At 52.1% G+C, this 26,419-nt stretch overlaps 1 protein-coding gene across 10 annotated transcripts in view; it reads right to left on the bottom strand.

The window, feature by feature from the left end:
- The window catches only part of LRIG1 (leucine rich repeats and immunoglobulin like domains 1), a 111,925-nt gene that overhangs the window by 27,374 nt on the left and 58,132 nt on the right, over window positions 1-26,419 (bottom strand). For 9 of the 10 annotated variants that reach the window (XM_064593976.1, XM_064593952.1, XM_064593956.1 and 6 more), the window contains 4 exons: window positions 9,334-9,471; window positions 6,881-7,024; window positions 4,998-5,141; window positions 2,461-2,604 (listed from right to left, as the gene is read on the bottom strand). In XM_064593976.1, coding sequence (XP_064450046.1) covers window positions 2,461-2,604; window positions 4,998-5,141; window positions 6,881-7,024; window positions 9,334-9,471 — 570 coding nt within the window. The remainder of the gene's footprint in view (window positions 1-2,460; window positions 2,605-4,997; window positions 5,142-6,880; window positions 7,025-9,333; window positions 9,472-26,419) is intronic. The other variant, XM_064593967.1, reaches the window with a different exon arrangement.

Raw genomic sequence — 26,419 nt, 5'->3', positions numbered from 1 at the left:
CAGGCTCGCCAGAATTCCAAGGGCCACAGGGTTTGTGCAGCTAGAAACCCACCAGGGACCCACACCCGCACAGTTCGGCTCCTGGAATATTTGCGTAGATCACGGCAACCAGAGAGCATGTTAGGCTGTGAGGACGACACCAGGTCATCCAACACGAGAACCCTCAAGGCTCTGATCCCTCATGCCGGGGTCCATGGGGGGTCCTGACTCAGGCTATCAGAGACCCCTCACGACAGGGGCCTGAGACCCTGGACTGGACCTCAGCGGACACGGACAGTGAGCAAGGGAGCCCCGTCAGACTGCGATGTCGGCCAGCAGAGGGCACCACTAGCCGCCGCGTGGACCAAGCTGGTCTCACAGAACTTCCTGCCTTCCCGGGCGCGACAGTCTCCGGTCTCTGCGCCCCCACCCCAGCCGGCCCGGGCATCCTACTGTGAGCAGGACAGGGAACATGCCCCCAAATTACACATCATCCCGAGCATCGGAATCAAACCTTCCTCCCAGCACGCCCTCCCACACCTCGGACACCACACGGCCCTGGGCTGGCCACTTGGCCTATGAGTCCTCTGTCGTTCAAAAATGGGAAATTTGGGCTGGGGCAGGAAGAAGCAAAATAAATTCCGAGAAGATTAATGAGTTTTTAAAGGCGGCAGGGAGTAACATTCTTTCCCTCCTGGAGAAATAAGTCACGGTGTCTGTCAGTCGGAAAGACCTGGCAAGTGATCAAAAATACACCCTCACCTGCAATTACAGAATTTAGCATAGAGGGGGGGGGGGGCCGGAAACGCTGGAAAGCGATCCTAACTTGGCCTCTGAGGTTCCTAGACGTCTGGAAAACTGATAGGCGGTTGAAGCATTTCTGTGACCTCTACCCCTGGTAATGGGGACAGACGACAGCTCACAATGCTCTGCCTGCCGGACAGGGGCACAGGGGACACGACTTGCCCACCGCCTCAAAAACCAGGGGTGCCGCAGCCTCCAGCCAGGCAGAGCACGGCTCCTCACCCAGCGACTGGCCTGGCTCGGGCACGGGGGACGGAGGAGGCCTCTCTTGCTTCCTCGTGGTTCCCAGGCCTGGACAGCAACCAACCAGGAGCCCTGGGGGTTCCCTGGGGGCCACGGCCTGAGCCAAGAGCTGTACCACATAAGAATATCAGGCAGCCACACTGCCGTGCAGGGCCACAAACCCAAACCCGCAAGGTTAACACTAACACGCACACACTCACAACACCCAAGGAAGGTATGTAAGAGGAAAGAGGCAGGGCTATGGATTTTTACATGAGATAATCACGGGCTCGCTGAAGTATGAACTCCAGGCCAGTGTGCCCTGGTGTGGGGAGAACATGGAAGAAGAGGTAAAACCACCACCTCAAGACTCAACACTGAGTTTAAACATCGCCTTGCTTGCCTACTGAGGTCACGAGAGAGACAAGACAGAGGCCTGTCACTTTTAAGAGCCATTCATTTCAGGGGTGAATCTTCTACAGTCAAGCCTAGAAAAGAAGAAAACCCACCCAGACCCTCTTACACAAACACACTGGACTAAACTGGAGTGCATTACAAGGAAGGAGCCCACATGGTGAGGGGCTACTTTTTTCCTCCAAAAGCACCCACCTTCTGCTCGGGGGTCAGAAACAGGGGTGCGGGCGTGCCCCCCCCGGGGGGCTGGCAGTGCCCTTCTCACGGCCAGTGACGCACCGACGCTGGACCAGGCCCAGGCCCTCCTGCTGCAAGCAGGTAGGTCACTGTCGGTCTTGGGATCCCCAGTCCCGGCCTGGAGCCTGGTCTGGGGTGTCTGGAAGGGAGGAGGGTCCACACATCATTCGGGGAGGAGCACAGGTACCTTGCCCCCCCCCGGCCACAGGGGTGCCGGGCGGGGACAGGGAAGGAGCCGAGGGCCTGGACGACGTGTCTAAGGGAAGGAAGGTGGACGCCCCAAGGACATGCAGTTCTCCCACTGTCAGGGCATCACCATCGCTCAGGGTCACGGTCCTTTCTGCGTGTGAGCCCAAATAAGCCTCGTCACTAAAGACATGCACGTCACCGGGTGTAGCCATCAATGTACAAGAGCTCTCCAAACAGCTGCAAGGAGAACACTTGTGTAGGCTTTCCTTCTGAAACCCTCTCCAAGGCCAAGAAGGCCCTAGGGGTACGGGCTGCCTGCGGGGACCTAGGGCCACCCCTGCAGCCCCCACTCATCTGAAAGCAGGGGTGCAGAGAGCAGATCAGGAGGGCGTCCTGCTGCAAGCCCTGAGTCCCACTCTGGGCCTGGCTGCCTGGGGCCGTCTTCCCCCCAACACAGGCTGCAGGCCTGCCTGCCTCTGAGCGCCCTGCCCCGTCTGAGCTTGCGGAGGCCGCGGTGCCACGGACCCCATCAGGCCTAGAGCTTCCCGCTCCAGGGGGGTCACCCAGGGCAGTGTCTAGGAGTCTGTCTGCCCAGAGTGGTGGCGGGACACTTACAGCTCATGCAGCTTCGGGCAGAAGCTCCAGCCTTCACGGTTAATGCGAGCGATGGAGTTGCTGCTCAGGTGCAGCTGGTGCAGGGCCGAGAGGCCGTAGAGCCAGCCTCTGCTCACCTCCACCAGGCCGTTGTTCTCCAGGTGCCTGCAAAGACAGCGCACAGGCGTGAGAGCGGCCTCTCTCGTTCGCCGACCGCCCTGCACGCAGGCAGCCTCCCTGCGTCCCACACGGGTCGGCACTGAGGAGCAGCCAACGGTGCGGGAGAGGAAGGGGGGGGTCTCACAGCTGGGGGGGGGCGGCGTGCTCACGTGTGTCAGGGAAGGACACGGGGAGGACCCGTGAACCCAACAGCCGGCCGCGAGTATCCGGCTGACTCGGGAGCTCAGAGGGCAAGGAGAAGCTTCCTTGAAGTGACCTGTTTCGCCAAATACAAGTGAACCAGGCACCCTGGGCAGAGGGCTTCCGAGCACAGAGCACGGCAATGGCTGAGCCCATAAAAGGAAGAGAAAGAAGAGAAAGTGGGGGGTACCTTTTATCCTGCTCTTAGAGATATGGAAGCGGAGGCTGGGAGAAGGTAGATAACTTGTCTAAAATTCATTCCACAGCTCTGCGAGCAGTGAGGAGCCAGAATTCAAACCCAGGTCTGGCTATCCAAGTCAGGGCTCAGGACCATGGTGTCTAGAGACACGCCTTAGCTCTGGGGTCAGACGACCTGGATTTAAATCCCAGTTTTGCCGCTTTACTGGCTGAACGGGGCTGAAACATGGGTAAGATAGAGAGACCCAAGGGTAGCAACTTCACAAGGCTGTTAGGAGAAGCAAACAGGAAAATGCCAGAATTTCAGCATGGTGCGGAGGGTTTTGCTCCCACCAAGGTGCTCAAGTGAGGACATTCTTACCCTGCTTCCCGACCCTGCACACCCGAGCCCAGGACGACCCCAGTGGACTGGCCTCTAATTCCAATGTTGCCCCACGTTCATATGCAAGGCCTTTGGGCAACCAGGTTTTGCTTTTCTCTCTCTCACTTTCTGCCACTGCTCAAAAGGTGAGCACATTTATAAATAATCCCTCGGGCAACTCATCACCCTCAGCGTGTACGAATGTGCTCAACATAAAAACCAAAGGGTACCTGCTAACTCCATTTTCTTCTGAGAACTCTCTTTGACTCTCAGCACACCCAGCGCACAACCACCTGGATTTCAAAGTTCAGAACGACAGTTTTAAGGAGGTCAAGTAAAGGTGCTTTTGAATCGATAGAAACAGACGTGCGGCCAATCCCAGGACCAGGAAGAGAGGGAGAAGCAAGACCACAGTGCTAATGTTGATGCCCCCACCTCACAGCGAGTGTGGGTTTCAGGGTGGGTGGGAAGAAGGGGTCATCAGAGACGCTTCTGACACTGAGCACAGCGCAGAGCCGATGAGACAGGATACAGAGTTTCTGTTTTCTGTTTCCATTGCAAAGATAACAAAGGACATGAACACAGTGATATGACTTGTAAAGCCTGGAACGGAGAGGGTGTGCGTGTGTGGGTGTGTGCACATGTGTGGGGTTCCTGAGCAAGTTACATCACTGACCGTGACACGACAAATCTCCAGTTGACCCACCAAGACAGGGGGAATACCAACAAGGAGGGGAGCCTGGCTGGCTCAGTCGGTGGAGCCTAAGACTCTTGGTCTTGGGTCTGTGAGTTTGAGACCCACGGTGGGTGTTGAGATTACTTAAAATAATGGAAAAGAAAAAGAAAAAGGAAAGACCACCCAAGAAAGGAGGACCAGAGACTGCCCTTTGGGAGCAGAAGGGGGTAAAGAGAGAATGGGGGAAGAGAGGCCAAGGCCACGTTTCTGTACTCTCTGACTGTACTCAGTTATAAGTATACGTTACTGACCATTGAAAACAAGCTCATTTAAATGTTTAAAAACAGAAGATCGGTAACCGCCTTTCCTGCCCTTCTCCACATGCCCTCCTGTCGCCGCTTTACGTGACTCGGCCTATAGGCACGCTCTGTGCCCATGCACATCTGGCGGGAGGGGGTGCTCCCCTGTAAAACTGGGACATCTGCACCGAGGGGCCTGCTTAGCTCATGACACATAAATAAATCTCCCAGGATGAACTCGACACTGGAGCCCCCCTGCACATCCAGACAGATGGTCAAGTCCCAAATAGGGAGCCAGGGAACTTCCTGCGGTCTGTGGGAGGGGGCCCACTCTGCGCCCTGCTACTCACTGAGGACGTGGCAGGGGGAGAGAAGCCTGAGCAGAAGGGCTCCATCTCCCACCTGCACCAGGCTGCCTCCCGGACCAGACCCATGGAAACTGCCCCCAGAGACTTTCCTGACTCCCAAGAAAAAGACCCTTTGATCGGGCCAAGTCACTGAAGCTACTGAGCGGTGCCCAGCCTTCTGAGACCCAAAGGCAGCGGCCAGCTCCGGCAGAAGTCCTCCACGATCCTTCAAGGCAGGGGCGGAAGGAGCACACGCAGGGCCGCCAGGGCGCCTGAGCCAAGCAGGGGTGCCGCTCGGAACCCAGCACTGCACTTACAGCACGTGTATCCTGGACAGCCCCCAGAAGGCCCCGTCCGTGAGCTTGCTGATGTTGTTTCGCTGGAGCTTTAGCACCTCCAAACTGTCAAGCCCCTGGAACGTCAGGCCCTCGATGACGCGAATCCGATTCCTAGTCAGGTCCCTAAAGAGATGAAGACAGTGGGTTCAGAGGCCTCGCTGCACGTTCCCTGCCTACACCTGTTCTCATGCAGGCCCAGCCGGGTTTCTGAGCCAGCAGGGAAGATGGTGCTGAGGACGTCCCAGTGAAGCCCAGATATACCGCGGGGGCCCACTGTCTTACAGCCACTCCTGCCCGCCACGCAGGCAGGGACACGGACTGAGCCACAGCTTGTGAAGGCAAGAGGGCGCAGGTTCCCCAGAAGCCAGCCCCACCAGGCCTCCCAATGACTGAGTGCTCCATTTCCTCCCCAAACATCCATGACTCTGCAGTGAGGAGGTGGGTGCGACTCAGGATGCGAACGTCTTAGGTGAGGTGTCTCTTAGCTCAGCAACAGAAATCCACACCAGATGCCTCAACCCAGGAAAAACCTGACCACTGGGCAGCAGAAAGCAATGATACTCTTCACTGGAGGCGTTAATGGGGTCTCTACTGATGGAGAGGAGTGAGTGCATACTGGGGAGGCGGGGAGCTGACACACCATGAAGCACACACAGCTGGCTTCCAATCCCAGCATGGTAAAACCTCCATGCACCAAAAGATTTCAGGAATCTGGGGGGGGCTGGGTCCATTAGTAACACTGGGGCAAGGGGAGGGGAGAACACAGGGCTGACCAGAAAGCCCTTGGTTTTCCCCAAATACTTCTGTAGTGTCTCATGACTGCCCCACACACAACCTCCTGAGCATCAAGAGACCTTCTCCAGAGCTGAAGAGACCAGAGATCTTCTGCATGGGTGTATGTATGTGTGTGTGTATGTGTGAGTATGTAAGAGTGAGTGTAAATGAGTGTATATGTGAGTGTGTATGTGTAAGAGTATGTGAGTGTGATTGTGTGTATATGTGAGAATGAGTGTATGTGTGAGTGTGTGTGTGTGTGTGTGAGGGACACACAGGCGTGAGGGTGCTGGGGTGTGGGGCGCCCCGTCTTGCTGCCAAACCTGGCCCTGAACAATTATTGTGTTCTGTTTAAACCCAATCTCCCATACTGGCTTATTTTCCTGAGATTCCTCTTCTGAGACAATGAGGACACAGGAAAACAAAAAACCGGGGAGCAAATGATCCACTGGGTTCCAGGAAATAGGTTTTCTTAAATCCAAACTCTGTGCCATCCTAAGAGTGCACTCTGCCTTGGATATCAAAAAACAAAACAAATAAATCCTTTCTTAAAAAACAAAACAAAACAAAACAAAACACCAAACCAACTACCTTGTAGTAATTATCAGGAAGATGATGGCCCCCCTCTTCGCTCACTACCTCTACCTCTGGCTACACCAACTTTCTCTCAGATTGCTCAAAAAGTGTTGGACACGATAATGCCCACAGTACAGATTTTATGAGAACTTTAAAACACACACACACGAAACCCCTAAGATAAATACCCCAACCCACACAGCCTAAGCATTAGCCAGGATCAGCTAACCAGCAGGATTCCTCATTTCATTTTGGAAAGTGCCAATGAGGACGAGCGTATAGATCCTCAGGGGATCTTGATTTCTCCACAACCTGAGGCAGCCCACAGGCACCAGACGCAGCTCCTAATTTGCTTTTATTAGGTGTCACCATAGGGCCATTAATGATAGTTTATGCAGAGCCTCACCGAGGGGGGGTGAGGAAGGGGTCGCTCTTGGAACGAGGTCCATGGGGCAATCTGGCCTCCATAAAGTTTGGCTAACCTTAATTAAAGTGCAGGTTTCTATACTTACAGTTGTGTCAGCCTGGGTAACTTGAATGCTTTCATTGGAAGCTGCGTGATCCTGTTTTTGCTCAGGCGAAGCATTACCAGCGACCGTGACAGACCATCAAATGCTCCCGACTCCAGGGTGCCGATCCGGTTGCTTGCCAGGTTGCTGGAATGGTAAGGACAGAGAACGTAGTGGTCAGTAGGGGGCTTTCCTCATTCTGTTACAGACGCTGGCTGAGTTGGGGGAAAAAGCTAAAACACACCCAGAGGGACGGGTTTCCGATGACACATTTATCATCTTTAGTCCTAGATGGGGGAGCCGGGAAACTTGGGTGTCAGGACCATCCCCTCAGGCCTCGATAGAAGGCTCACTGCAGGTCAGAGCACACTGTGGCTGCCTTCCACTGGAGGGTGGGGTCAACGTCACTGACCTCCACCCCAGCACCCTCACAGTCCAGCCAGGCCGTGCAGAGGGGCCATCTCCAGAGCTACCTGCAGGATTCCCTCAACACCCACGAACCAAGAGTGAGCATTCAGAGTTGGTGAGAAAAGCCCTAGGAATCAGAAGGTCAACCTCCAGGCAAAGTCAGAACGGATTTATTAATTTAGGGAAACAACCCTAAATTTTATTTATTTTTATTTATTCAAAGATTTATTTATTTATTTATTTATTTATTTATTTATTTATTTAATTTTAGATACAGTGCACAAGGTGGGGGAAGGGCAGAGGGAGAGAATCTCCAGCAGACTCCCTGCTGAGCAGGGAACCCAACTCAGGGCTCGATTCCATGACCCCAAGGTCATGACCTGATCAAGAGTCGGATGCTCAACTGACTGAGCCACCCAGGCGCCCCACCAGCCTTAAATATTAAAGTGGATCTCACTATACAACTTTTTATATATAGATCTATAAATGCACACACACACACTCCTATAAATGTGTATAAGCCAATTCATTTTAATCATCTGCAGGGTATCAAAGAAACACTAGTAAAGGAGACCTGCACAGGGTCCCTCTGGACAAGCAATTCTTTAATGGGATGTCCACTCATAGGATTACGTATGTGAAGAGCACTTCTCCTCAAAACGGACATTCTATCAACTAATAAAAAGAAGAAAAAACAGAGAGAAAAGGGAAGAACAATATGTTATTCCTATCAGAAGTTACCACTACTACCTCTTTTCTTCCGCCTTCCCTGGACCAATGCTGCTTTTTGTGGCTAAAACAAAAAGGGAAAAGACCAGAGAGAGTTTGCTTCCACGGAGACAGGAAGGGGATGAGGCATTTTTCGCCTGTCAGGCAGCGGCCCAGGACAGGGCACATGAGGATTCCATGCCAACGGGCCTGGACTGTTTGTTCTTAACACTCCGCATTAAAGAAGAACAGTCTGTGTGATGGAGATACACAGGCCAGGAGCCGCCAAAATAGAAAGTCCCTCCTGCTTTCATGCAGAGAAGAGGTCACTGCCATTCAGTTCAGTGCTTGCTGGTTTCTTTGTCCCAAGCAAGGGAGTGCCAGGTGGCAAGTGGACACCTCTGGAAAGCCCTGAGTGGGGGCTCAGCACTGTCATCCTGGCATAACAAAAGCCAGGGCCTCCCGTTTCCAATTCTGGTGTCGTGATGCAACCTAAGAAAGAAATCGCTCCCCCTCTTTGGGGTCTTGGAAAATCCACGTGCCAGGCCTTGGCCTCCCTGAACAGAGGGGTCAAAACAACCCCTAAACTAGCCTCATGAACGAGCCCCAAAATGACTCAGGATCAGTAATGACGCAGGGAATGAAAACTCACATGTCATTTGAAGATGTCTCTGGAGCCTGGGTTTTTAGTTTCTTCCCCCAAACAACATTTTTTTACCAACAAGCAGTAAGCTCAACAGGTTTGAATGGTTCTTCCTCTCTGCTCCCACCCATTGGGTGTGAGAAGGGCTGTTAGGATGGGTGAAGGGGACGCAGACCAACAGAGATCTACGAGGTCCTGGGAACCCACATAAGGGCGTCCGTGCCTCCTGAAGAACCCCCATCCCAGGCTTAGAAGGTGGTGCCACAAAGATCCGCACGTACCGGTTAAGCCTCGGCAAGGAGGCCTCCCCACGGGGCCATTTGCTAAGTACCCCTGAACCTTCTCTCCTGGCTTTCCTGCCAGGCAGCCCAGGAAGTGAGGAAGAACCCAGGCCTCGTACTCAAGCTGCATCTGTACTCGAGGGCTAGCTGCCCCTCTCAAGTGGCAGGTCTGGGAGACTCCTTTGCCTCTCCCTGCCTCAGCAGCCACCCCTGCAGTCAGACTAATGCTGCTCGATGAGGAAATGCTCTACAAATGCGCCAACAGAAGACAGTGGACTGGGGCCCCCCGCCCTCTGCCCTGCCGAGGGGAGCCGAAGGCGCATGCCCAACTCCCCCAGACTCAGCCCGGGCACGTGGGGAGGGAAACACGCACTCTGCGTCCACACCGGGGGCCGACGGCAGCGCAGGGCACTTACAGCTCCTTTAGGTGCAGCCCGTGCGGAAAGCAGGTGTTCCGGATCTCCGTGATGTTGTTCGAGCTCAGGTCCAGCACCTCCAAGGAAAGGTAAGTCTGCAGCTGACTTCCCTCCACACTGCGGATCTTATTGTGCTGCCTGAAACACACAAAGGCAGGGCACTCGAACGTGTCTTTTTGCCAAGAAACATTCTCCCCGCCGTTTCTTTTAGACACCTCCTTCCCTAGCTGATGCAGACAATTCTCAAAAGTGGTGGCGCTCTTCACATGAGGCCTCCCGTTCTTCTTTCCGCAGAGTTATCACCTTGCTGGCTGGGTGCTACAGAGAATATTGAATTTTCTGGCAGCCACTAGTTTGTCTGCCCAAGTTCAAAGCCTAGGCTGCTCTCCCCAAGGACAAGAATGCAGGGGTCATGAATGCCATGCTGAGAACACTGAGATCAGAACTCAGAACTCACCAGTGCTGTTCCCATAAAGAATGTGCCCGGTGAATCTGCCAGTTCCAGCTGCCGTTCTCATCTAGAACCTTCAGAACAGAGCCCAGCCCCATCACGTATGGGACTGCAGGCACCAGAGCCCAGAGTTCAGGTCTAATCCAACTTAATGCATCATGACACACCTCATGGTTTCCCAGGCGTGAAGACAGGCACAAGGGATTTTTTTTTTTTTTTTTTTAATGACACACTTCTGACAACCTAAGGGGAACAGGAACTTGGTGCTCAGTCTGCCTGGAATTAAATCCTTGGACCCTCCTGACTCTCCCCCACCCACCCATAGCTTTGCTCCTCATTTCCTCGTATGGAAGATGGCCTTTCAGGGACATGGATCACCCAGCCGAAACCACATGAAAGCCGACGTTAACCTAAGCGTTCAGAGGGCTTAACACCTGTCTGAGAAAGGCGTTTTACCACCATGCCTTAGTTACACCTGTAGTCATCTTTCTGCAAAGCCCCCAGCCTAACCGACCAACCCGTATTTACTAACCAGGAGAAAGACGACAAATGGTAACCGAAGCTGGGGGGCACCCGCCCCCGCGCCCCCCATTGTAGGTTTGGCTCCACCAGGCAGATTCAAACCACAGCAGCCCTAATCCCAATATTCAGATACTTCAGAATCTGTTGGGTGGCAGTGCTGGGCCTCTGGTTCCAGGCGCTCACTTGGGCCAGTTTCTGAGTCAACAGTGGCAGGGTCCCCAGCCAATCAAAGCATTCTTGAACACAACACAAGCCAGGCGTCGCTTACCAAGTGGCATCTCTTTTAAACAAACACTTGACCAAATCGGTTCCAACAGGCATAAACAAGGCTCTCTTTCCCAGAAGCTCTGGGGCTGCCTGTCCATTCCTTTGTTTTCTTCACAACTCTCCCAGGCCCTGAACCCAAAAATCCATTTACAAAGGCACAACTCCACACATGGGGAAGTCTCCCCAGAATGAAAGGCCACTTTTCCCTTCACATCCCCTCCCCACCCCCCCCAAAGCGATTTCCTTTGAGTTCTTTATTATGTTCTTAATAAAGATGGTCTCTTCAGTTTGGGGACTCCAAAAGAAAAAGGAAAAAAGAAGACCTTTATTATGTTAAGTATGGGAAAAGAAGAACAAGAAATAAAGGCCGCAGTGCTGAGCCTCATCCAGGAACTGTGAATGCACGACTGGGGAGCCAGGAAAAGAGGATCTGAGAAAAGCAGGCAAGCAGCACCGGTGGCCCCAAGTCATGAAAAACAGGACCAGACACAGAGGAAGGGGCCACAGGGCAGCTGCGAGCCCCCCCCCCCACCGCTTCTCCCATGGCGCCTCATCTGTCTCCTCTGTCTCTGCCTTTCATCTTCTACCTTTGTCTTTTGTTTATTCATGGACTCAAACGTGTTCTGGGTCCCTGGGTGTGCCAGGCCCACTCTGGAGGAAGGACGCTGACATGAGCATGGGGCTCTTTCACGTGCTGTAGACTTCCTCAGTTGGTCAAAGAGGCAAGTCCTCCCACAACCAAGCGTGGGAGTGAGGATGACAGAGGCATAAGGGACGAATCGTGCCAGGAACAGTGAATTCTGTGCCCTGAGCAGTTTGTGGGGGCCAGCGCCAGGGGCAGGAGGCCGACACAGAGAAGACATGGGCCGGGAGCTGGGAGGGCAGGCAGAGCACCTCCCCGGTCAACCTGGGGAGTAGGGACTCCATGTCACCACAGTCCAGGAGAGGGAGAGCACCACACAGGGACAGACACAAGAGAAGAGTAAGAGAGGTGCCCATGGGATCTGAAGAGGACAGCTGGGAACTACATCAAACAGTGATGCTGAAGATTCTAGTCTGCAGAGGTAACCCGGTTAGCAGGCTAGTGGCCACGCCTTCCATCCTCGTCGGCTTATGGACTGCTCCCAACTCAGTAACCAGAGAGATCCTGTTAAGGCATCCCAAGGAACAGGGGAAAACATTTGTAAATCACATATCTGATAAGGGACTAATATCTAGAATATATAAAGAACTCCTAAAGCTCAACAACAACAAACCACCCCCCCAAACAACCCGATTAAAAAATGGGCGGGCGCCTGGGTCGCTCAGTTGTTAAGCGTCTGCCTTCAGCTCAGGTCATGATCCCAGGGTCCTGGGATCGAGCCCCCAGTCGGGCTCCCTGCTCAGCAGGAAGCCTGCTTCTCCCTCTCCCACCCGCCCCCCACTTGTGTTCCTGCTCTCGCTCTCTGTCAAATAAACAAATAAAATCTTAAAAAAAAAAAGGGCAAAGAACTTGAACAGATGTTTCTCCAAAGAAGACATACAAATGGCCAGTGAGTACAAGGAAAGATGCTCAACATCACTAACCTCACACTCATACAATGGCTACTGTTAAAAACAAAACAAAACAACGGTGGACAAGAATGTGGAGAAATGGGAACCCCGGTGCCATGCTGAAGAAAATGGTCTGGTGGTTCCTCAAAAAAGTAAATATCACATGATCCAGCTGTACTTCTTCTGGCTGTATATCCCAAAGAACTGAAAGCAGATCTCGAAGAGATATAAGCACACCTGGCCAGCTTCTCTGAACCCACAGGCTCCTCCTCCCCATCTCTCTCTCTTTCTCTCTTTCACACACACACACACACACACACACACACACTTTCCACTCCTTCATCTGCTTTATTTTTCTCAAAAGCTCTAATTATCACCTGGTATATCCAGTAATAACTTATTTCTAGTCTAACACCTTCTCTCCCACCAGGTTGTGGCTCAAGGAGAGACCAGTCTGTTCTGCCCACTAATGTGTCTCCAAGCACTCGAACAGTGTGAAGCATGTAACGGGTGCTCAATAAATATGTGCTGAATGATTCATAAGAAATGAATACAGGTTAAATTTCTGAATCTCACAGATTTGGGACTCGCCAGCATTTAAGCAGAAGAAAATCATGCAAAGGAGTTCAGTCTGAGAGCGTGAGGGAAAGAAAGAGCGCCCATGGCCCTGAGGCAGGGCTGCCCAGAAAACACAAGAGACGTAGCCTGCAGTGGCTCCCCAGGTCCTCGGGGCTCCAACACTGCTGGTCCCAGCTGCCCAGGGGGGTACAGCCATCTCCCCACTGGACTGGTCTCCCTGCTCTTCACTCTAGCCCAAAGCCCTGATCCAATTCTTCCTGAAGTTCCATACTCTGGAAAACGGACCGCATGCTTCTGTGCGCCCGTGGACTCTACCCACCCCAGCCCCGACACACAGCAAGAGTCACCCCGTGTTAGACAGCCCTGTGGACCGTGGCCACTCCGCCCCAGGGCCAGGGTTCTTCCTGCGCTGACACCGGGCACAGCACGGAAGAGCATGTCGGGAGCACTGCCCTGCCGGCCGGGGTTCAAATCTCAGTGATGCAACTGGCAGGTGTGAACCTCAAGAGGAGCCTCATCTATAAAGCGAGGTGTGAAGTTCCTCTGCCCCATGGGTGATGGGACCCGACACAAAGCGGTTGCTCCATTAAACCAGTTCTTGTTTTTATTAGTCATATTTGTATCCTCAGAGCCAGGCTCAGGATCTGGTTTGTGGGAGGTGCTCTGGCAAAAGAATAAATGAATAAAATTAATGAATGACTGGTTCCTGTCCATCCCTCTGCCACATTTCAGTGCAAGCAGGCAGGCCTGACTCCTCTCTCAGGAAAAAAGCGTTGACTCGGAGCTCTCAGTCTTCTCTTGGTGCAGGAAAAAAGTGTACTCCAACTGGAGAGCGTCACAGCCAGCCCCTGGAAGACTGGGCTGAAGTGGGGAGCTGCGCCTCAAAGCAAATTCCAGACGAAAGCGTCTGCGGGACTCCGCAGCTAGAGACCTGCTGGGTCCCCGACCACCCGCAGGACATTCCCCTCCTCACTCCCGCAGCGAGCGTGGCTTACGTGCACTCACCCTGGCCCCAGCCCACCACACTCTGCCCTATCCCATCCGGGGAAGTCGGTCCATCCAAGACACCCCCTCCAGACACCCATCCATAAAGGCCAGAGCCCACAGCCAGCATCCAGGGGAAGCCCTCCTATCCCCTTGACAGTAGACAGCTGTGAACATATGTTTGCTGCTCTGAGTCCATCAGGCGGTCCACTCTCAAGAAACTGTCCATGCTTTTAATGCCGCGTGCAGCGTGGAGGCGGTCATCAGGTCTCTCCCTTAACGTAACTAACTGTCCCGTTCCCAAGAAGGCCCACGCTTATCTTTATAAGTTCTGGATCCTTGTTCAAGTTCTTTTTAGCAACAGCTGACCAATAACACCTTTATGTAGCAGGCCCTGGGCGAAGCCTCAGGGAAACTGTACAGCAATCTAAAGAGGTAGGTACTATTATTCTCTGTACTTGATAGCTGAAGACACTGAGGCTTAGAGATCTGCTGGGATTCTTCTGAGGTCACACAGCTGAGAAGAGGAACCAGAAAGCAAATTCAGGGGAGCAGGACTATCCGACATGCCCTCTGAGAGGCTCTCCCAGCAGAATTTTAAGGACACTGCCCTGGATTCAATCCATAAACCTTCAGCATAGCTTGGCTAGGTCTGAATGCTAGCTGGCTATTTCCTGGTCACCTCAGAGCGGTCTGTGTAATTGGCCTCAGCTAGGCCTCGCTTTTGTACCAGCTTCCCGGAGGCGTGCGTGAGCAGCAAATTTGCAGAGGGCTTTGTGCGGCCCACCTCAGCAACAAGGCAGAGGAAGCTCAAGTTCTTACTCATGGATATTCTGGATGGAAAGAGTAGTTCCTTTGAGATCATGTCTTTAAGGACCTGTATTTGAGGGAGGAACGGCTACCTTTCTTCCTAGGGAATGGAGAGCTGCAGAGGGGTGCCCAGCCTCTCTGCCACTGAACTAAATCAGCATGGTTCTGTGGCTGTGGGGCTGTTGAAGGTGCAGGGTGGATCACGGCTACTCGCCTCCGCCCAGTGTCGGTTTACTCCTCAGGCTGTCCTCTGGGGCGAGGAGAACTTAATACGGCGCAAGTCTATTAAACCAACACCTGTTAAAGGCTTCAAAAATAAAATCAGTCTTCAAAGGCGGAGGGCAGGCAAGATAAGCTCTCTCCACTTGGCTACATTTTCAGAGCCGATGTTAAATTGGACAGTAAAACAGACAGAGGCATTTGAAACCAACATTTAAAACTTTTTATCGTAAGTGATTGTTCCACTATGGGTCTGTGAAAGCCTCATTTACAAGGTACTCCCGTTGGTGGTGGAAAAGATCTCATGTCACTGACAACAGCCAGAAAGAAAGGGAAAGGAGATCAAAGGAAGCAGGGTCAAGGTGGGTCAAATGGATTACAGCTGGTTCCTGAAATTATGCACCTATTGTCTACATAAGGAGTCAACAAACGTCTTCTATAATAGGCCTGATAGTATGTACTTTAGGCTTTGTATGTCACGCATTCTGTCACAAGTACTCAACTCTGATGGAATGTAATATGACAATCCGTAAATGAATGAGTTCCAGTAGACCTTTATTTACAAAAATAAGCTGTGGGCCACATCTGACCCACTGCCTATAGTTTACTGACCCCTGGTCTACACTACAGCAACCAGTTTGGGTTGGTGGGGGGAGTCACCCAGATTCTAATTCTAGCTCTGATGCAGCCTTGGAACTGTTTGTAAGTCACTTTCTGCATCTGGTTTAACTACCTGCAAAACGGCGCCCCGCCTCCTACAGCAGAGACCCCTCCCATTGTCCCTCAGTGCCCAGGTCAGGCATCACTGCTTAGAATCCTTCCCACCGGTGTCTTCTCCACCTCTTCAGGAAGTGGGACCTAAGTCTTCATCATTATTATGGCCCTCAAAGACAACCCAGGATTCTGACCAGAGCCAGTGGAGAAGATAGGCAAACAGGGTGATCTTACAGAGACTCCTCACTATTTATCCTTATTCCTTTTAATTCTTCTAAACACACTGAAGTCGGCCAACGCACAGTCCTCGCATCGAAGCAGGTGCGCCCTGCAGCTCTTCCAGAGAATTATGGTGACTCCCAGAAATCCACACTGTCAACTCCCAGAGTGTTGGTTCTCTCTAGTAACAGCGTGTCTTCCACATTATCTCAATATCAAACTTTCAAAAGGTCTTACTTAACAAAATCAGCAAAATTCAAATTCCCCAGACCTTGCTTTGTTTGAACCTCTGGCTAAGAAACAATCTAGCCCTGAGATGGGGGGGGGGGGGGGGGGGGGAGTCATACACCTGCCCACAGCCTCTGCCCTGCACTCACCACGGTGATCCTGCCGAGCATCCTTACACTCCACACCCTGCCGGCTCAGAGCACCAGAAGCACCTCGTACCTGGCCCATCCTGTGCTGCCCCAGAATTTGTTCTATGGCTCTGCTCCCCAGCACCTGCAGCCCCCACAGCAGGCACTCCAAAGTCTAACCAGAATGAAGGAGCGCACACACCCTTCAGGGCTGCCTGGGGCTACAGGGTAATTTTGTAGCCCATACATGGAACCCACAGAAGGCGACCCCGTTATTGTTGATGTAGTGTAAAACTCAGTGCAGGGCAGAGGTCCTGATGCCTACCTGAGGGGGTTCGCTGTATTATGGCAAGCGCCAGAAGATGCTAATCATTTCAAGAACACAGATGAAGAAAATCGTTTCTCCTTTGCTGAATACTACAGCACTACCAAAGGGGCCATATGGCCCCGTGGAGGCGGCTGTTGTATTAGTTTGCAGATGTTTTCATGGCAATATCACAGGCCTACGGAGAAGGGCATTCACTGTAAGTGCAGAGCTCAATGCCTTTGTACCACGTCTGTTCACCCACGTACCCACCGCTCAAATCGCGATTCAGAACGGTGCCGCCTCCTTCCTGTCCCTCTCCCAGCGGTTCTTCTTCCCAAAGGGAACAGCTCCGTTCTACCACCCGTGACTAATCTTGCCTACTTTTGTGCTTTATACACATGTTCTTGCTTCAGACAGGCTCTTCAGTATCCGGCTACTTTCACTCAACATTCTGCTCATGGGATCAACGCGTGCTGTTGCATGAGCTGTCATTAATTCCGCTTCATCGCCGTATGATACTGTATACAGCATACAGCAGCTGACTGTTCATTCTACTGTTGATGGGCACTGAGTCATTTCCAGTTTGGGTTACTGCAACAACCGCAGCTATGAACACATGTTGTGCGTGCATCTTTGGGTGCCTATTTGCATGCACCTGGGGCCAGCATCTACGTCCAGGCGCAGCGCTGATGCGCAATCACGGGACACACATCTGTTCAGCCTCAGACGACACTGCTCGTTTTCTTTTAAACCAAACTCCGCAGAGGTGAAATGTGTCTGAAAAGCCATTTGATCCAAGTGCAATGTTCCCTGCTGCTTCACTCAACCACATTGTCAGAGGCCACCACCCTCCCATGTCCCTCGGCCTGCACCTGTCCCTCCACAAAAAGCATCAGGAATACAGCCTGGGGCCACAGAGCATGGCCAAGCTCAGTCTAATCTTGTTCAGGTGTCCAACAGAGTATTTTAAATGGGGGCCAAATGAGCACCAAAAAAGGAAAGGATAAAAAATAATTCCAAGTCCCAAACTGGCAAGAAATAATGTACCTCATGTACCAGGATCAACACCATGAGCAGCTTGAAATATGAAGATAAGGAGGCTGCAAAAAGAAGGATTGAGCACTCCTAGGCCACTGAGAAGAAACGTTCCGCCTCCCAGAATGACAGTCCGAAACCTCACCCCCTCAAGAGCCCGCTTCACATTCGTTCACCTTAAGAATGAAAACCAAAACCATCTGTTCTACTGCATAAATTGACAATTTGCTCCAAGAAACCAGTGATGCCTCAGAAACGGCCCAGCCTAGGTTGTTTGCTGGACAGGAAATGAGAATCAGAATACGCAGGGTTTCTTTCTCTCTCCTCCTCCTCCTCCTCCTCCTCACTGCCCACCCCTCCCCACTGCTGCTGGTGAATCATCAGTTCCCTGGGGAATTTTGGCAGATTCTCAGCCTGGCTGCAGATGACGTTCTGGATCTGTTTATTCAGGTGGAGATCGGATAAAAAACAAGAGCAGCCCAGTGGCGGGATAAACAGCCTCCAGCAGGCGGGGTCAGCCCCTCCGAAGGCAGGACCGGGCTGTGTCAACCAACCTCATGACCCCTTCACTTCCTTTAGGGTCACTCTCCCCTTGGGGTCTTCAACGAACTGTTTTGATTAACTCCTTGCAAAGGAGACGTGATGTCCCATCCCCTGGGAGTGGGTGGCCCCAGGCAGCTCGATGCAGCAGAGCCCACTGGTTTCCCCCACCCTTACACACAGCAAGCTGGAAGCCTATGATTGGGAACAGGGAAGCTACACATGGTCGCGTCAGCCACCACGGTTCTGTGACGTCTAGAGTGACCCAGGACATGAATGACTGTAAATTGTCAGAATCCCCATCCCAACTACCAGGGTTCTGCATTCCATTCCAAGATGGACAAACAAACAAAAAGAAAACCTCCTAAGGAGGGGTACATGGCTGAGTCAAAGAAGCTAATCAGAAAAGTCCACCTCCTCTATGATTCCAATATAGGATATTCTGGAAAAGGCAAAACAAGGGGGCTGGTAAAAAGATCAGTAGTTGCCAGGGGTTCCAGGGAGAGAGGGATGAACAGGTGGAGCAAAGGTTTTAGGGCAGTGAAACTATTCTGAACGATACTGTAATAGTGAATAAATGTCTTTAAACATTTGTGGAAGCCCAAGGAATGCACAACAGTGAACCCTAACATAAACTGTGGGGTTAGTTAATAATATATCAATACTAACCCATCCATTCTAACAAATTTACCACACTAGTGCAAAATGTTAATAGTGGAAACTGGAGGAAGCGGTATACGGGAAGTCTCTGTACTCTCGGCTCAATTTTTCTGTAAACCTAAAAGTGCTCTAATAGTCTATTAATTATAAACAGATCAAAACAAAGCCTCCTAAGGTATTAAGTAGTCCCGAGGTCATTACATCATTAGAATGTAATTAGAATTTTGAGCCAATCTTCTTTACTGCCATATCCTTCGCACCCAGAACCAGGCTTGGAACATAAATGGTGCTCGATAAATATTTGTTGAATAAACACATGAATTACAACTTTAAGTTCAGTCTCCCCCATTCACCACCACAAACCTGAACAAAGGAACGTTATTCAGAAAAAAAAATACTGAGGCAAGACCAACCATCCAATTAAAAATTTTTTAAAAAGAAATTAAAGGTTTAGCCTAGAATTTATTAGGTAGAAAAGCAGTCATATTGAAAAGAAAATGCCAAACGAAGTGGATTTTTAGGTTAATCGTGCATTTTCCCCAATTTAACCCCAAACCCCAGACCTTCACTGATTAGCCGGAGTTACCGTGCATCGGCCAACAGTCTGCCCTTCCTGCGCCTGGCAGCAGTGAGGAGCAGTCCTACCCAAGATCCCCGTCATCCCTTGGCCACAGGGGGAAGGGGTGATGAGGAATTCAACTCAGGGAGTGCCTATCGGACACCAGTGACCTCAGGAAGACCTACAAGCTGCACCTGGACTGCACTCCCCAGGGAGAAAGGCTGTGCCGTTTTAACATGGGCCGGGACTCTAGGGATTGGCCAGCGTGTTGGAGAGTCAGTCCCATGACCCTGCGAGGTGACCTGTTCTGGCATCTGAGCAGGGCAGAGCGGCACCAGGCTGAGCCAAGATTCGGAAAGCCGAGAACAATGAGCCCCTTCCACTCGAAGTTCCCATCTACACAGGGCACCCCCGGGGTCAGGAAAGCCGAAAGTGTTTCTTTACTGGTCCAGGCTACCATGGCCGCTCAATTCTCTCCCTCGGCCTTATCTTCCCCTAAATCCATCAATACATCCTTGTTTTCTTCTCCTTTTCTCCCCTGCCCTGGCAGGCTGCCACCCTGCACACAGCTGGTGTTCTTCTCCGGCACCCTGGAGCCCTCACAAACAAGGGGCCCCGCCGGGAAGTCCGCAGAGCGGCAGGTTGTCAGGCGGCGTCCCATGGCATTGCAGTCCCCGACACTATCGGGGAGCCCGGGGATGCCGCACGAACGCACCGGGCTCGCCTGACTGCTCCTCGCTGCCGTCTGCAAGCTCCACGCGTCTGTGCCCCCTGGGCTCGGTCCCCTGAGGGGAGCAGGGAAGAGAACTCGCGTGCCTAACGATGAGCTAGTAGCACAGATCCTCCCAGACTTGAGGGGCTGGCAGAGCAAGGTAGGCAAGGTGGAGAGATGGCAGTGGTTAGGATCAAGGCCAGGCTCCAAGCCCAGAAACCTTCAACAAGGGGTGTCCACTGTGCTCCTCTCAGAAGGGTGTGACGAAGCTGCAATGGGTGGTCCTCAAACTGCCGACTCGACGCCGGGAGGGCAGGGTGCACGCGGCCCCCTCTCCCTGCCACGTGACAGCATACAGCTACTGCACGGCACCCAGAAAGCACCCCCTCTCCACGGTGCGTGCTGGTCGGCAGCGGGGGGAGGTTGCCTGTGAATCTAAGACCCCAGTAGGCTTTGTCACTAGCCACAGTGGTTTGTGCCCCTGGGAGACCTCACCACCTAGGACCTGAACACGGGTTTCCCTCACTGTCCCAAAGTCGGAGTTACACCACTTCGTATTGAGGGAAGACCTACCTACATCAGCACCAGTCGCTGCTGCACTACAGAAACCCGGAGATGATCTTTGCTTCAACAGAATGGTAACTGCGTCTTTGCTGTACACCATTTTGGCTTACAAAAGTTTCCTAGGAACACTCCTCTTTCAGATAGCCGGGGAAACCTGCAAGTGGAACCTTACTCAAAATTTCCGAAGGAGAGCTAACGTTCCGGTGGCTGCCATTTCAGCCTCGGACACTGAGCAGTACTTTGCACTCAGGATCCCGTCCACACCACGATCTAGAGAGAAAGGCAGGGTGCGCTGCTGACCGATTCCCACGACTGCCACTCCCCCAAAGACGCCCGCAGAAAAAAGGTAGGAAATCCTACAACGCGTTTGTCCCGGACCTAGTATGAGGATGACAGAATTTCTCCTCTCCTCTCTTTTGCATATTATTTGCATGTGCTTATTACGTAAATAAATTAAATTGTTATTTTACAAAGCTGTCAGTGCAACCTTAGAGTTGCATTCAGTGTGAACTTTGGGACTTGCTCCTTCAGTACAGAAACGCCTGGCCTGCGTGACAGCCCGGAGGCAGAGGGCCTTCTGGGGTGAACGCTGCCGAGGGGCCGGCCTGAGGGGCGGTGGCCTTTCTTCAAGGGCCACCATCCACAGGGGCTCCACCCACTCAGCAGGCACACATTCATCTCCAGGCAGGGATGCTGCAGGGTCCCAGAGTCTCCTCACGGACCCCTCAAATCCTCGCAGTCTCAGGGCACACAGCCGGCTCCAGGTGGTAAAAACTTCAAAGAGCCTTTGTAGTTGGAGCTGGAATGGTGCCCTTGGGCCTCTGCAGCCTCCCAGAAGTGGTTCCAACACTCCCTGGGCTACACAGGGCAGCAGAACCTCCCCTTGCTGTTCGCCCGTTTACCCACCAAGCAGGCACACCCCACTTCTTTCTCAGTAGACATGGAACCAGAGCAGCAGGGGCCATAGTAGCAGGAAGAGGGGTCTCAAATGGAACATTCGGTGAGTGCCTCCCAGGAGCCCAGCTCTGCCTAGCTCACCGAATCCTCAGGACTACCCAAGAGATGGATGCTGCTACCACCCCTCTTTTACAAACGGGGATGCTGAGGAGTTAGAAGGTTAATGCAGCAAGAAGCAGTACAGCAAGGACCGGAACCCAGACAGCCCACTCTCCTCCTCTGTATGTGGTACCTGCATCATAACGGAAGGAGGCAGAAGGATTCCTGGGCAACAGGACCTCTCTGGACAGTGTCCCGTGCCACCCACCTCCTGTCGGCACACCCCCAGGCCACATCCCCCATCTGTGCTTCCATCAGGGGTGGACCCAACTCTGCACACTCGGGGGGGGGGAGGCATAAACCTGCGATGGGCCACTGTGCATGCCCGCGCCCCTCCACAGGCACACACGGGCCTCCCAGACCCTCAGTCCACAGTGTGTCAGCACACAGCTGCTGCAGGGCCCAGCCAGCCCTCCCCTAGTTCTACCGGAGCGGTCCCTGAACGGGTGAGAGTAGCTCTTAGTTCCTCAGGCAGTTCAGGAGGACAAGACAAAACTGGGCATTCTCCAGCGAGCAGGAACCTGTTCACCCGTTGCTCTCTACCACACCAGAGAAGGCCCCTGTTAGGCGAGATTCCGAGAGGTAAGGTCCTGGACTGGGGTCAGCCGCCCAACCAGCAAGTGAGCCCTGCTTTCCTCTGACCCCAGGCTGTGCTGTTCCCTGGAGGGAAGAGGCCCCAGAAGCTTTATCAGACAGCCTGTGGTTACGAGGACAGAGACGGGTCTGTGGGTGCCAGGGTGCCCCTGAAATCCCCTCAAGGGCCACAGAAGGAACCTTCCCTCTGCTGGTGGTAGAAACATTCCCGGCGCTTCCCATGCCAGCTTCCGGGCAGCTCTGCGGTCCCAGAAGAGGAGGAGGCTACTTCCGCGCTTGGCTGCAGTTTCCAAGACAAGACCCTCTCCCCTCGGGGAGTGACACCACTGATGTGCCTTTAAAAATAAAGCCAGGCCCGCTTCCTGCCCCATCTAGAAGACTTCTGATCTCCCGGTCATATGATTTAGGATCTCTCTTAGCACACAATTTCCCAAGCCTTCAATGTAGGATCTGACTGTACTTGGGGAGGGTTAAGGATGTGTATGGTAGGATTAAGGAGCTGGCCTTATGATGCAGTCTTTCTTAGCTACCCTGAAAATGATAAGACCTGCTATAACATCAAAGTGGCTCCGCCTGAGTAGCCCTGCTCTGCACCCACAACCACACCATCCCCTTGCCTTGCTCGATGTAGCTTCCTGCAGGAGGCAACACTTGCTCGGTTTCTTTCTTGAAACCAAGGCTTCGATTTTCTTCTTTGCTTCGAGGGAATAAAAAACAAAAACAAAACCAAACCTACCATCATAGATCCAAATATAAGATGTAAACTACAAACTTTTAGAGAAAACACAGCAGAAAATCTTTGGGATCTAAAGTTAGGCAAAGTTCTTCGACTTGACACTAAAAACACAAACCAAAAAAGGAAAAATTAATACACTGGACTTCATCAAAATTAGAAACATTTGCTTTGGGAAACGTCCTGTTGTGATGAAAAGACAAGCTACAGACCAGGAGAAAATACTTTCAAACCACACGTACAAAGAACCAGTATATATATATCCAGTGTGTGTGTGTGTGTGTGTGTGTGTAAAACAAACTCTGAAAACAACAATAAAAAGCAAAGATTCCAATTAGGAAATGGGCAAGAGACACGACACTGCCAAATGCTGGCCACATGTGGAGAACCCAATCATTCATACACCGCTGGTGCGAATGCAAGATGGTTCAGCCACGCTGGAAAAGTATGGCAGTTTCTTAGAAAACTCAACACACCATATGAGGCAGCAACTCTACAGCATACCTCCTAGAAAAATGAAAATTGACTTTCACTCAAAAACCCGCATGTGAATGCTCATACCATCTTTATTCTTTTTTTTTTAAAAGGTTTTATTTATTTATTTGACAGAGAAAGACACAGCGAGAGAGGGAACACAAGCAGGGGAAGTGGGAGAGGGAGAAGCAGGCCTCCCGCTGAGCAGGGAGCCCGATGCGGGGCTCGATCCCAGGACCCTGGGACCATGACCTGAGCCGAACGCAGACGCTTAACGAATGAGCCACCCAGGCGCCCCCATACCAGCTTTATTCTTAACAGCCCAATGTGGAAACACCCCAGAGGTCCTTCCACAGGTGAATGGTTCAACAAGGTGTGATACACCCATATCATGGAATACTTTTCTGCAACAGAAGGCAACTACTGATACACCAACAACCTAGATGACTCTCCAGGGAATTATGCTGCCTAAAAGGAAGCCAGTCCCGAAAGGCTGCATGCTGTGTGAATCCACTCATATCACATTCTTTAAATGGAAGTTATATACATGGAGAGCAAATCAGACATTGCCCAGGGTGTGGGGGCAGAAGGTAAATGCAGAGGCTTCAAAGGGCAAAATGAGGGATCTCTCTGGGGAATGGAGATGTTCTATACCTTGATTGTATCAATGTCAATATCCTAGTTGCAAAAGTTTTATAAAATGTTACTACTGGGGAGAACTGGGTTAAGGATACAGGAGAATCTTCCTACATTATTATTATTTTTTTTTTTTAAACTGCATGTGAATCTACAATTATCTCAAAAATACCAAGTTTAACACACCAAAAAACAGCCATGACATTCCTTGTGGAATCAGATACAGGCCCCGGAAGAATTCATGGTGGAATCAGCCAATCTGCTATCTCTTTTGGTCTCCACCTTTTCCTCCAAACCAGCAGAAACGTACCTGGTAGGACTGTATTCTGAAAGCCAAGCACCAAACACTGCTGGGCACTGTCGGATTTCTGAAATCCAGGGATAAGCATGAACTGCTTCATTATTTTCCACTGCTGAGGAAAGGACAAAGGGGTATGGACTCCTAGTGCGAAGGGGGATGTTGATAAAGCCTGTTAGAAGACCAGCGTGGCCCGTCTGGAGCTTCAGCAGTGACCACTTAGTCCAGTGCCCCCCACGGCAGCCGAGCCCCAGCGCTGTCTGGCTAAGCAGCAGGGCTCGCAAGGCGTCCACACCTAGACACAGGTCAAACTTGCACTACCACAGAGTAGATTCCCAAAGCACCATCCCTGGAACACTAGCTTTGGAGGACTTCCATGAAACACTTCTGGAATATCTGCACATATCCCCCCTTGTGGGCCCTTGCAGACTCCCAAAGCGGTCCAGCAAAGGAAAGGCATCAACAAGGGCTCCAATAAAGCTACCTTTCATTCTGCTCGATTCTGCATTTGGTAAATTTACATAATGCAACTCACCCCACACAACACATGCTGCAGGGGGGGTTGCACTGTACTGTGCCCCGCCCCCTCATTATTAAAGGCTCTGACATGTCCTGTAGCAAAGAAACCTGCTTATCTCTAACGCTGGGATTTCTGAACTTTCTGACTCAGACAAGTAGTCAGGATGGGCTGGAAGCATGGAGGGACCTGCCATGATTCTCCAGCTTCACTTTGGAGAAAGCCTTTCCCCAAACCACCTGTTGGCCCCTCACAGGTGAGCAGACGCCCACGCACCAGGGTGGAAGCCATTTCATATCTAGAAAGCAGCAAGATAAAGATTCCAACCTAGACAAGCGAATGTCAATATCCTAGTTGCAAAAGTTTTATAAAATGTTACTACTCGGGGGGGGGAACTGGGTTAAGGGCCAGGGCCCACAGGGCCCGCCCTCGTCCCTCTAAAGCACACTGCCTGCCACGCAGGAGTTTCTGTTCCATCTTCTCTCCTGTCATACTCTGCCCAGTCTGTCAACAAATCAGGAAAACAAAGTCCTACCCCTTGGCCGGAAAGAGCCACACCCCTCAGGAGCCCCCAACAGACCACTTCTTTTATTACTTGTCCCAAGTTGGTCCCTTCATCTTGATGATAAATGTCTAGAACTACCCAGTATCTGCCCCATGCCCCACAATCACTTATTCTTGGACTGACCTATTTAATCCTTCATTTATTTATTCACTCAAACATGTACAGGTTGCAGCCACTATTAAAAAAAAAAAGGTATATTTGACTGCAGTATCATCACCCCCCTTACCCCAACCCCCATGTCCAAAAACCGCATACTGGAGTCAAGGAAAAAAACAGAGATGTGATGGGTGCACTGACAGAGGGGACCAGTGTGGGGGAGGCGGCTAGGCCAGGAGCAGCCATTTCAGACCACAGTGACAACAAGACACGGAATCCAGAGACACAGTCTGTGGGAGCTTTCCCCCTGTGCAGTTCCATGCAAAGGTCAAGGCAGGAAGGAGGAAGAAATGGACTCCAGGACAAATCTGCAAGAGCCGAGACTCTAGCAATTGGATGGGAAAGCCACAAAGGGATCCTTCCTTCATTTGCTCACCAAACACTGACTGCAGGGCAACCATAAGGCAGGCGGTTCCCTGCAGGGTAGGTGTGGAGTGGGGATGGGTGAGGCTGGAGTTCCCTGCGGTCCCGTGGGGAGGGAATGGGAAAGGGAAGAGAAGGGCTGAGTCTGGGCATCTTGGGAGCCAAGGTCACGAGGAGCCCCCTGGAGAGACAGGCTACAGGTCCGGGGTTTGGTAGTGGACATCAGGAGCCGGCTAGAGTGCTAACCCTCACATCATTTAAGCAGACTTCTCAACACGGTGCTCAGTGGGCCCACTGGACTGAACTCAGCACCAGCTGAGCCTCTCCCAGGAACCCAGGGTCCCACAGCTAGGTCCCACAGGTGGACAGGAGAGGAAGCGGCCCTGTGCATTCTGGACACTGGTTCAAGGTGGCAGAGAGAGAACCAGACCCTTTCCTTACAGATGAGGGAACAGCAGCCCAAAAAAGGACAGGGGACACGTGGAAGACCCTGCGGCAGGGTCTCTGGCAGAGTCAGGGCTGGAAGTCAAGTGGCTGGATACTGGCTCCTCTCTAAACAATACTGGAGCTGATGAGGGGGCGGCCACGTGCACCGAAAGAAAGGATGCTTCCTCCCCATCCCTCAACCCCGGGGGCCAGCACCCATCCCCCTGCAGAATGGCA

Source organism: Mirounga angustirostris, unplaced genomic scaffold, assembly GCF_029215605.1.
Source record: "Mirounga angustirostris isolate CCGP_5_RB_7025 unplaced genomic scaffold, mMirAng1.0.hap1 SCAF_1, whole genome shotgun sequence".
Taxonomy (NCBI): domain Eukaryota; kingdom Metazoa; phylum Chordata; class Mammalia; order Carnivora; family Phocidae; genus Mirounga; species Mirounga angustirostris.
This window is presented reverse-complemented; position numbering and strand designations above follow the sequence as displayed.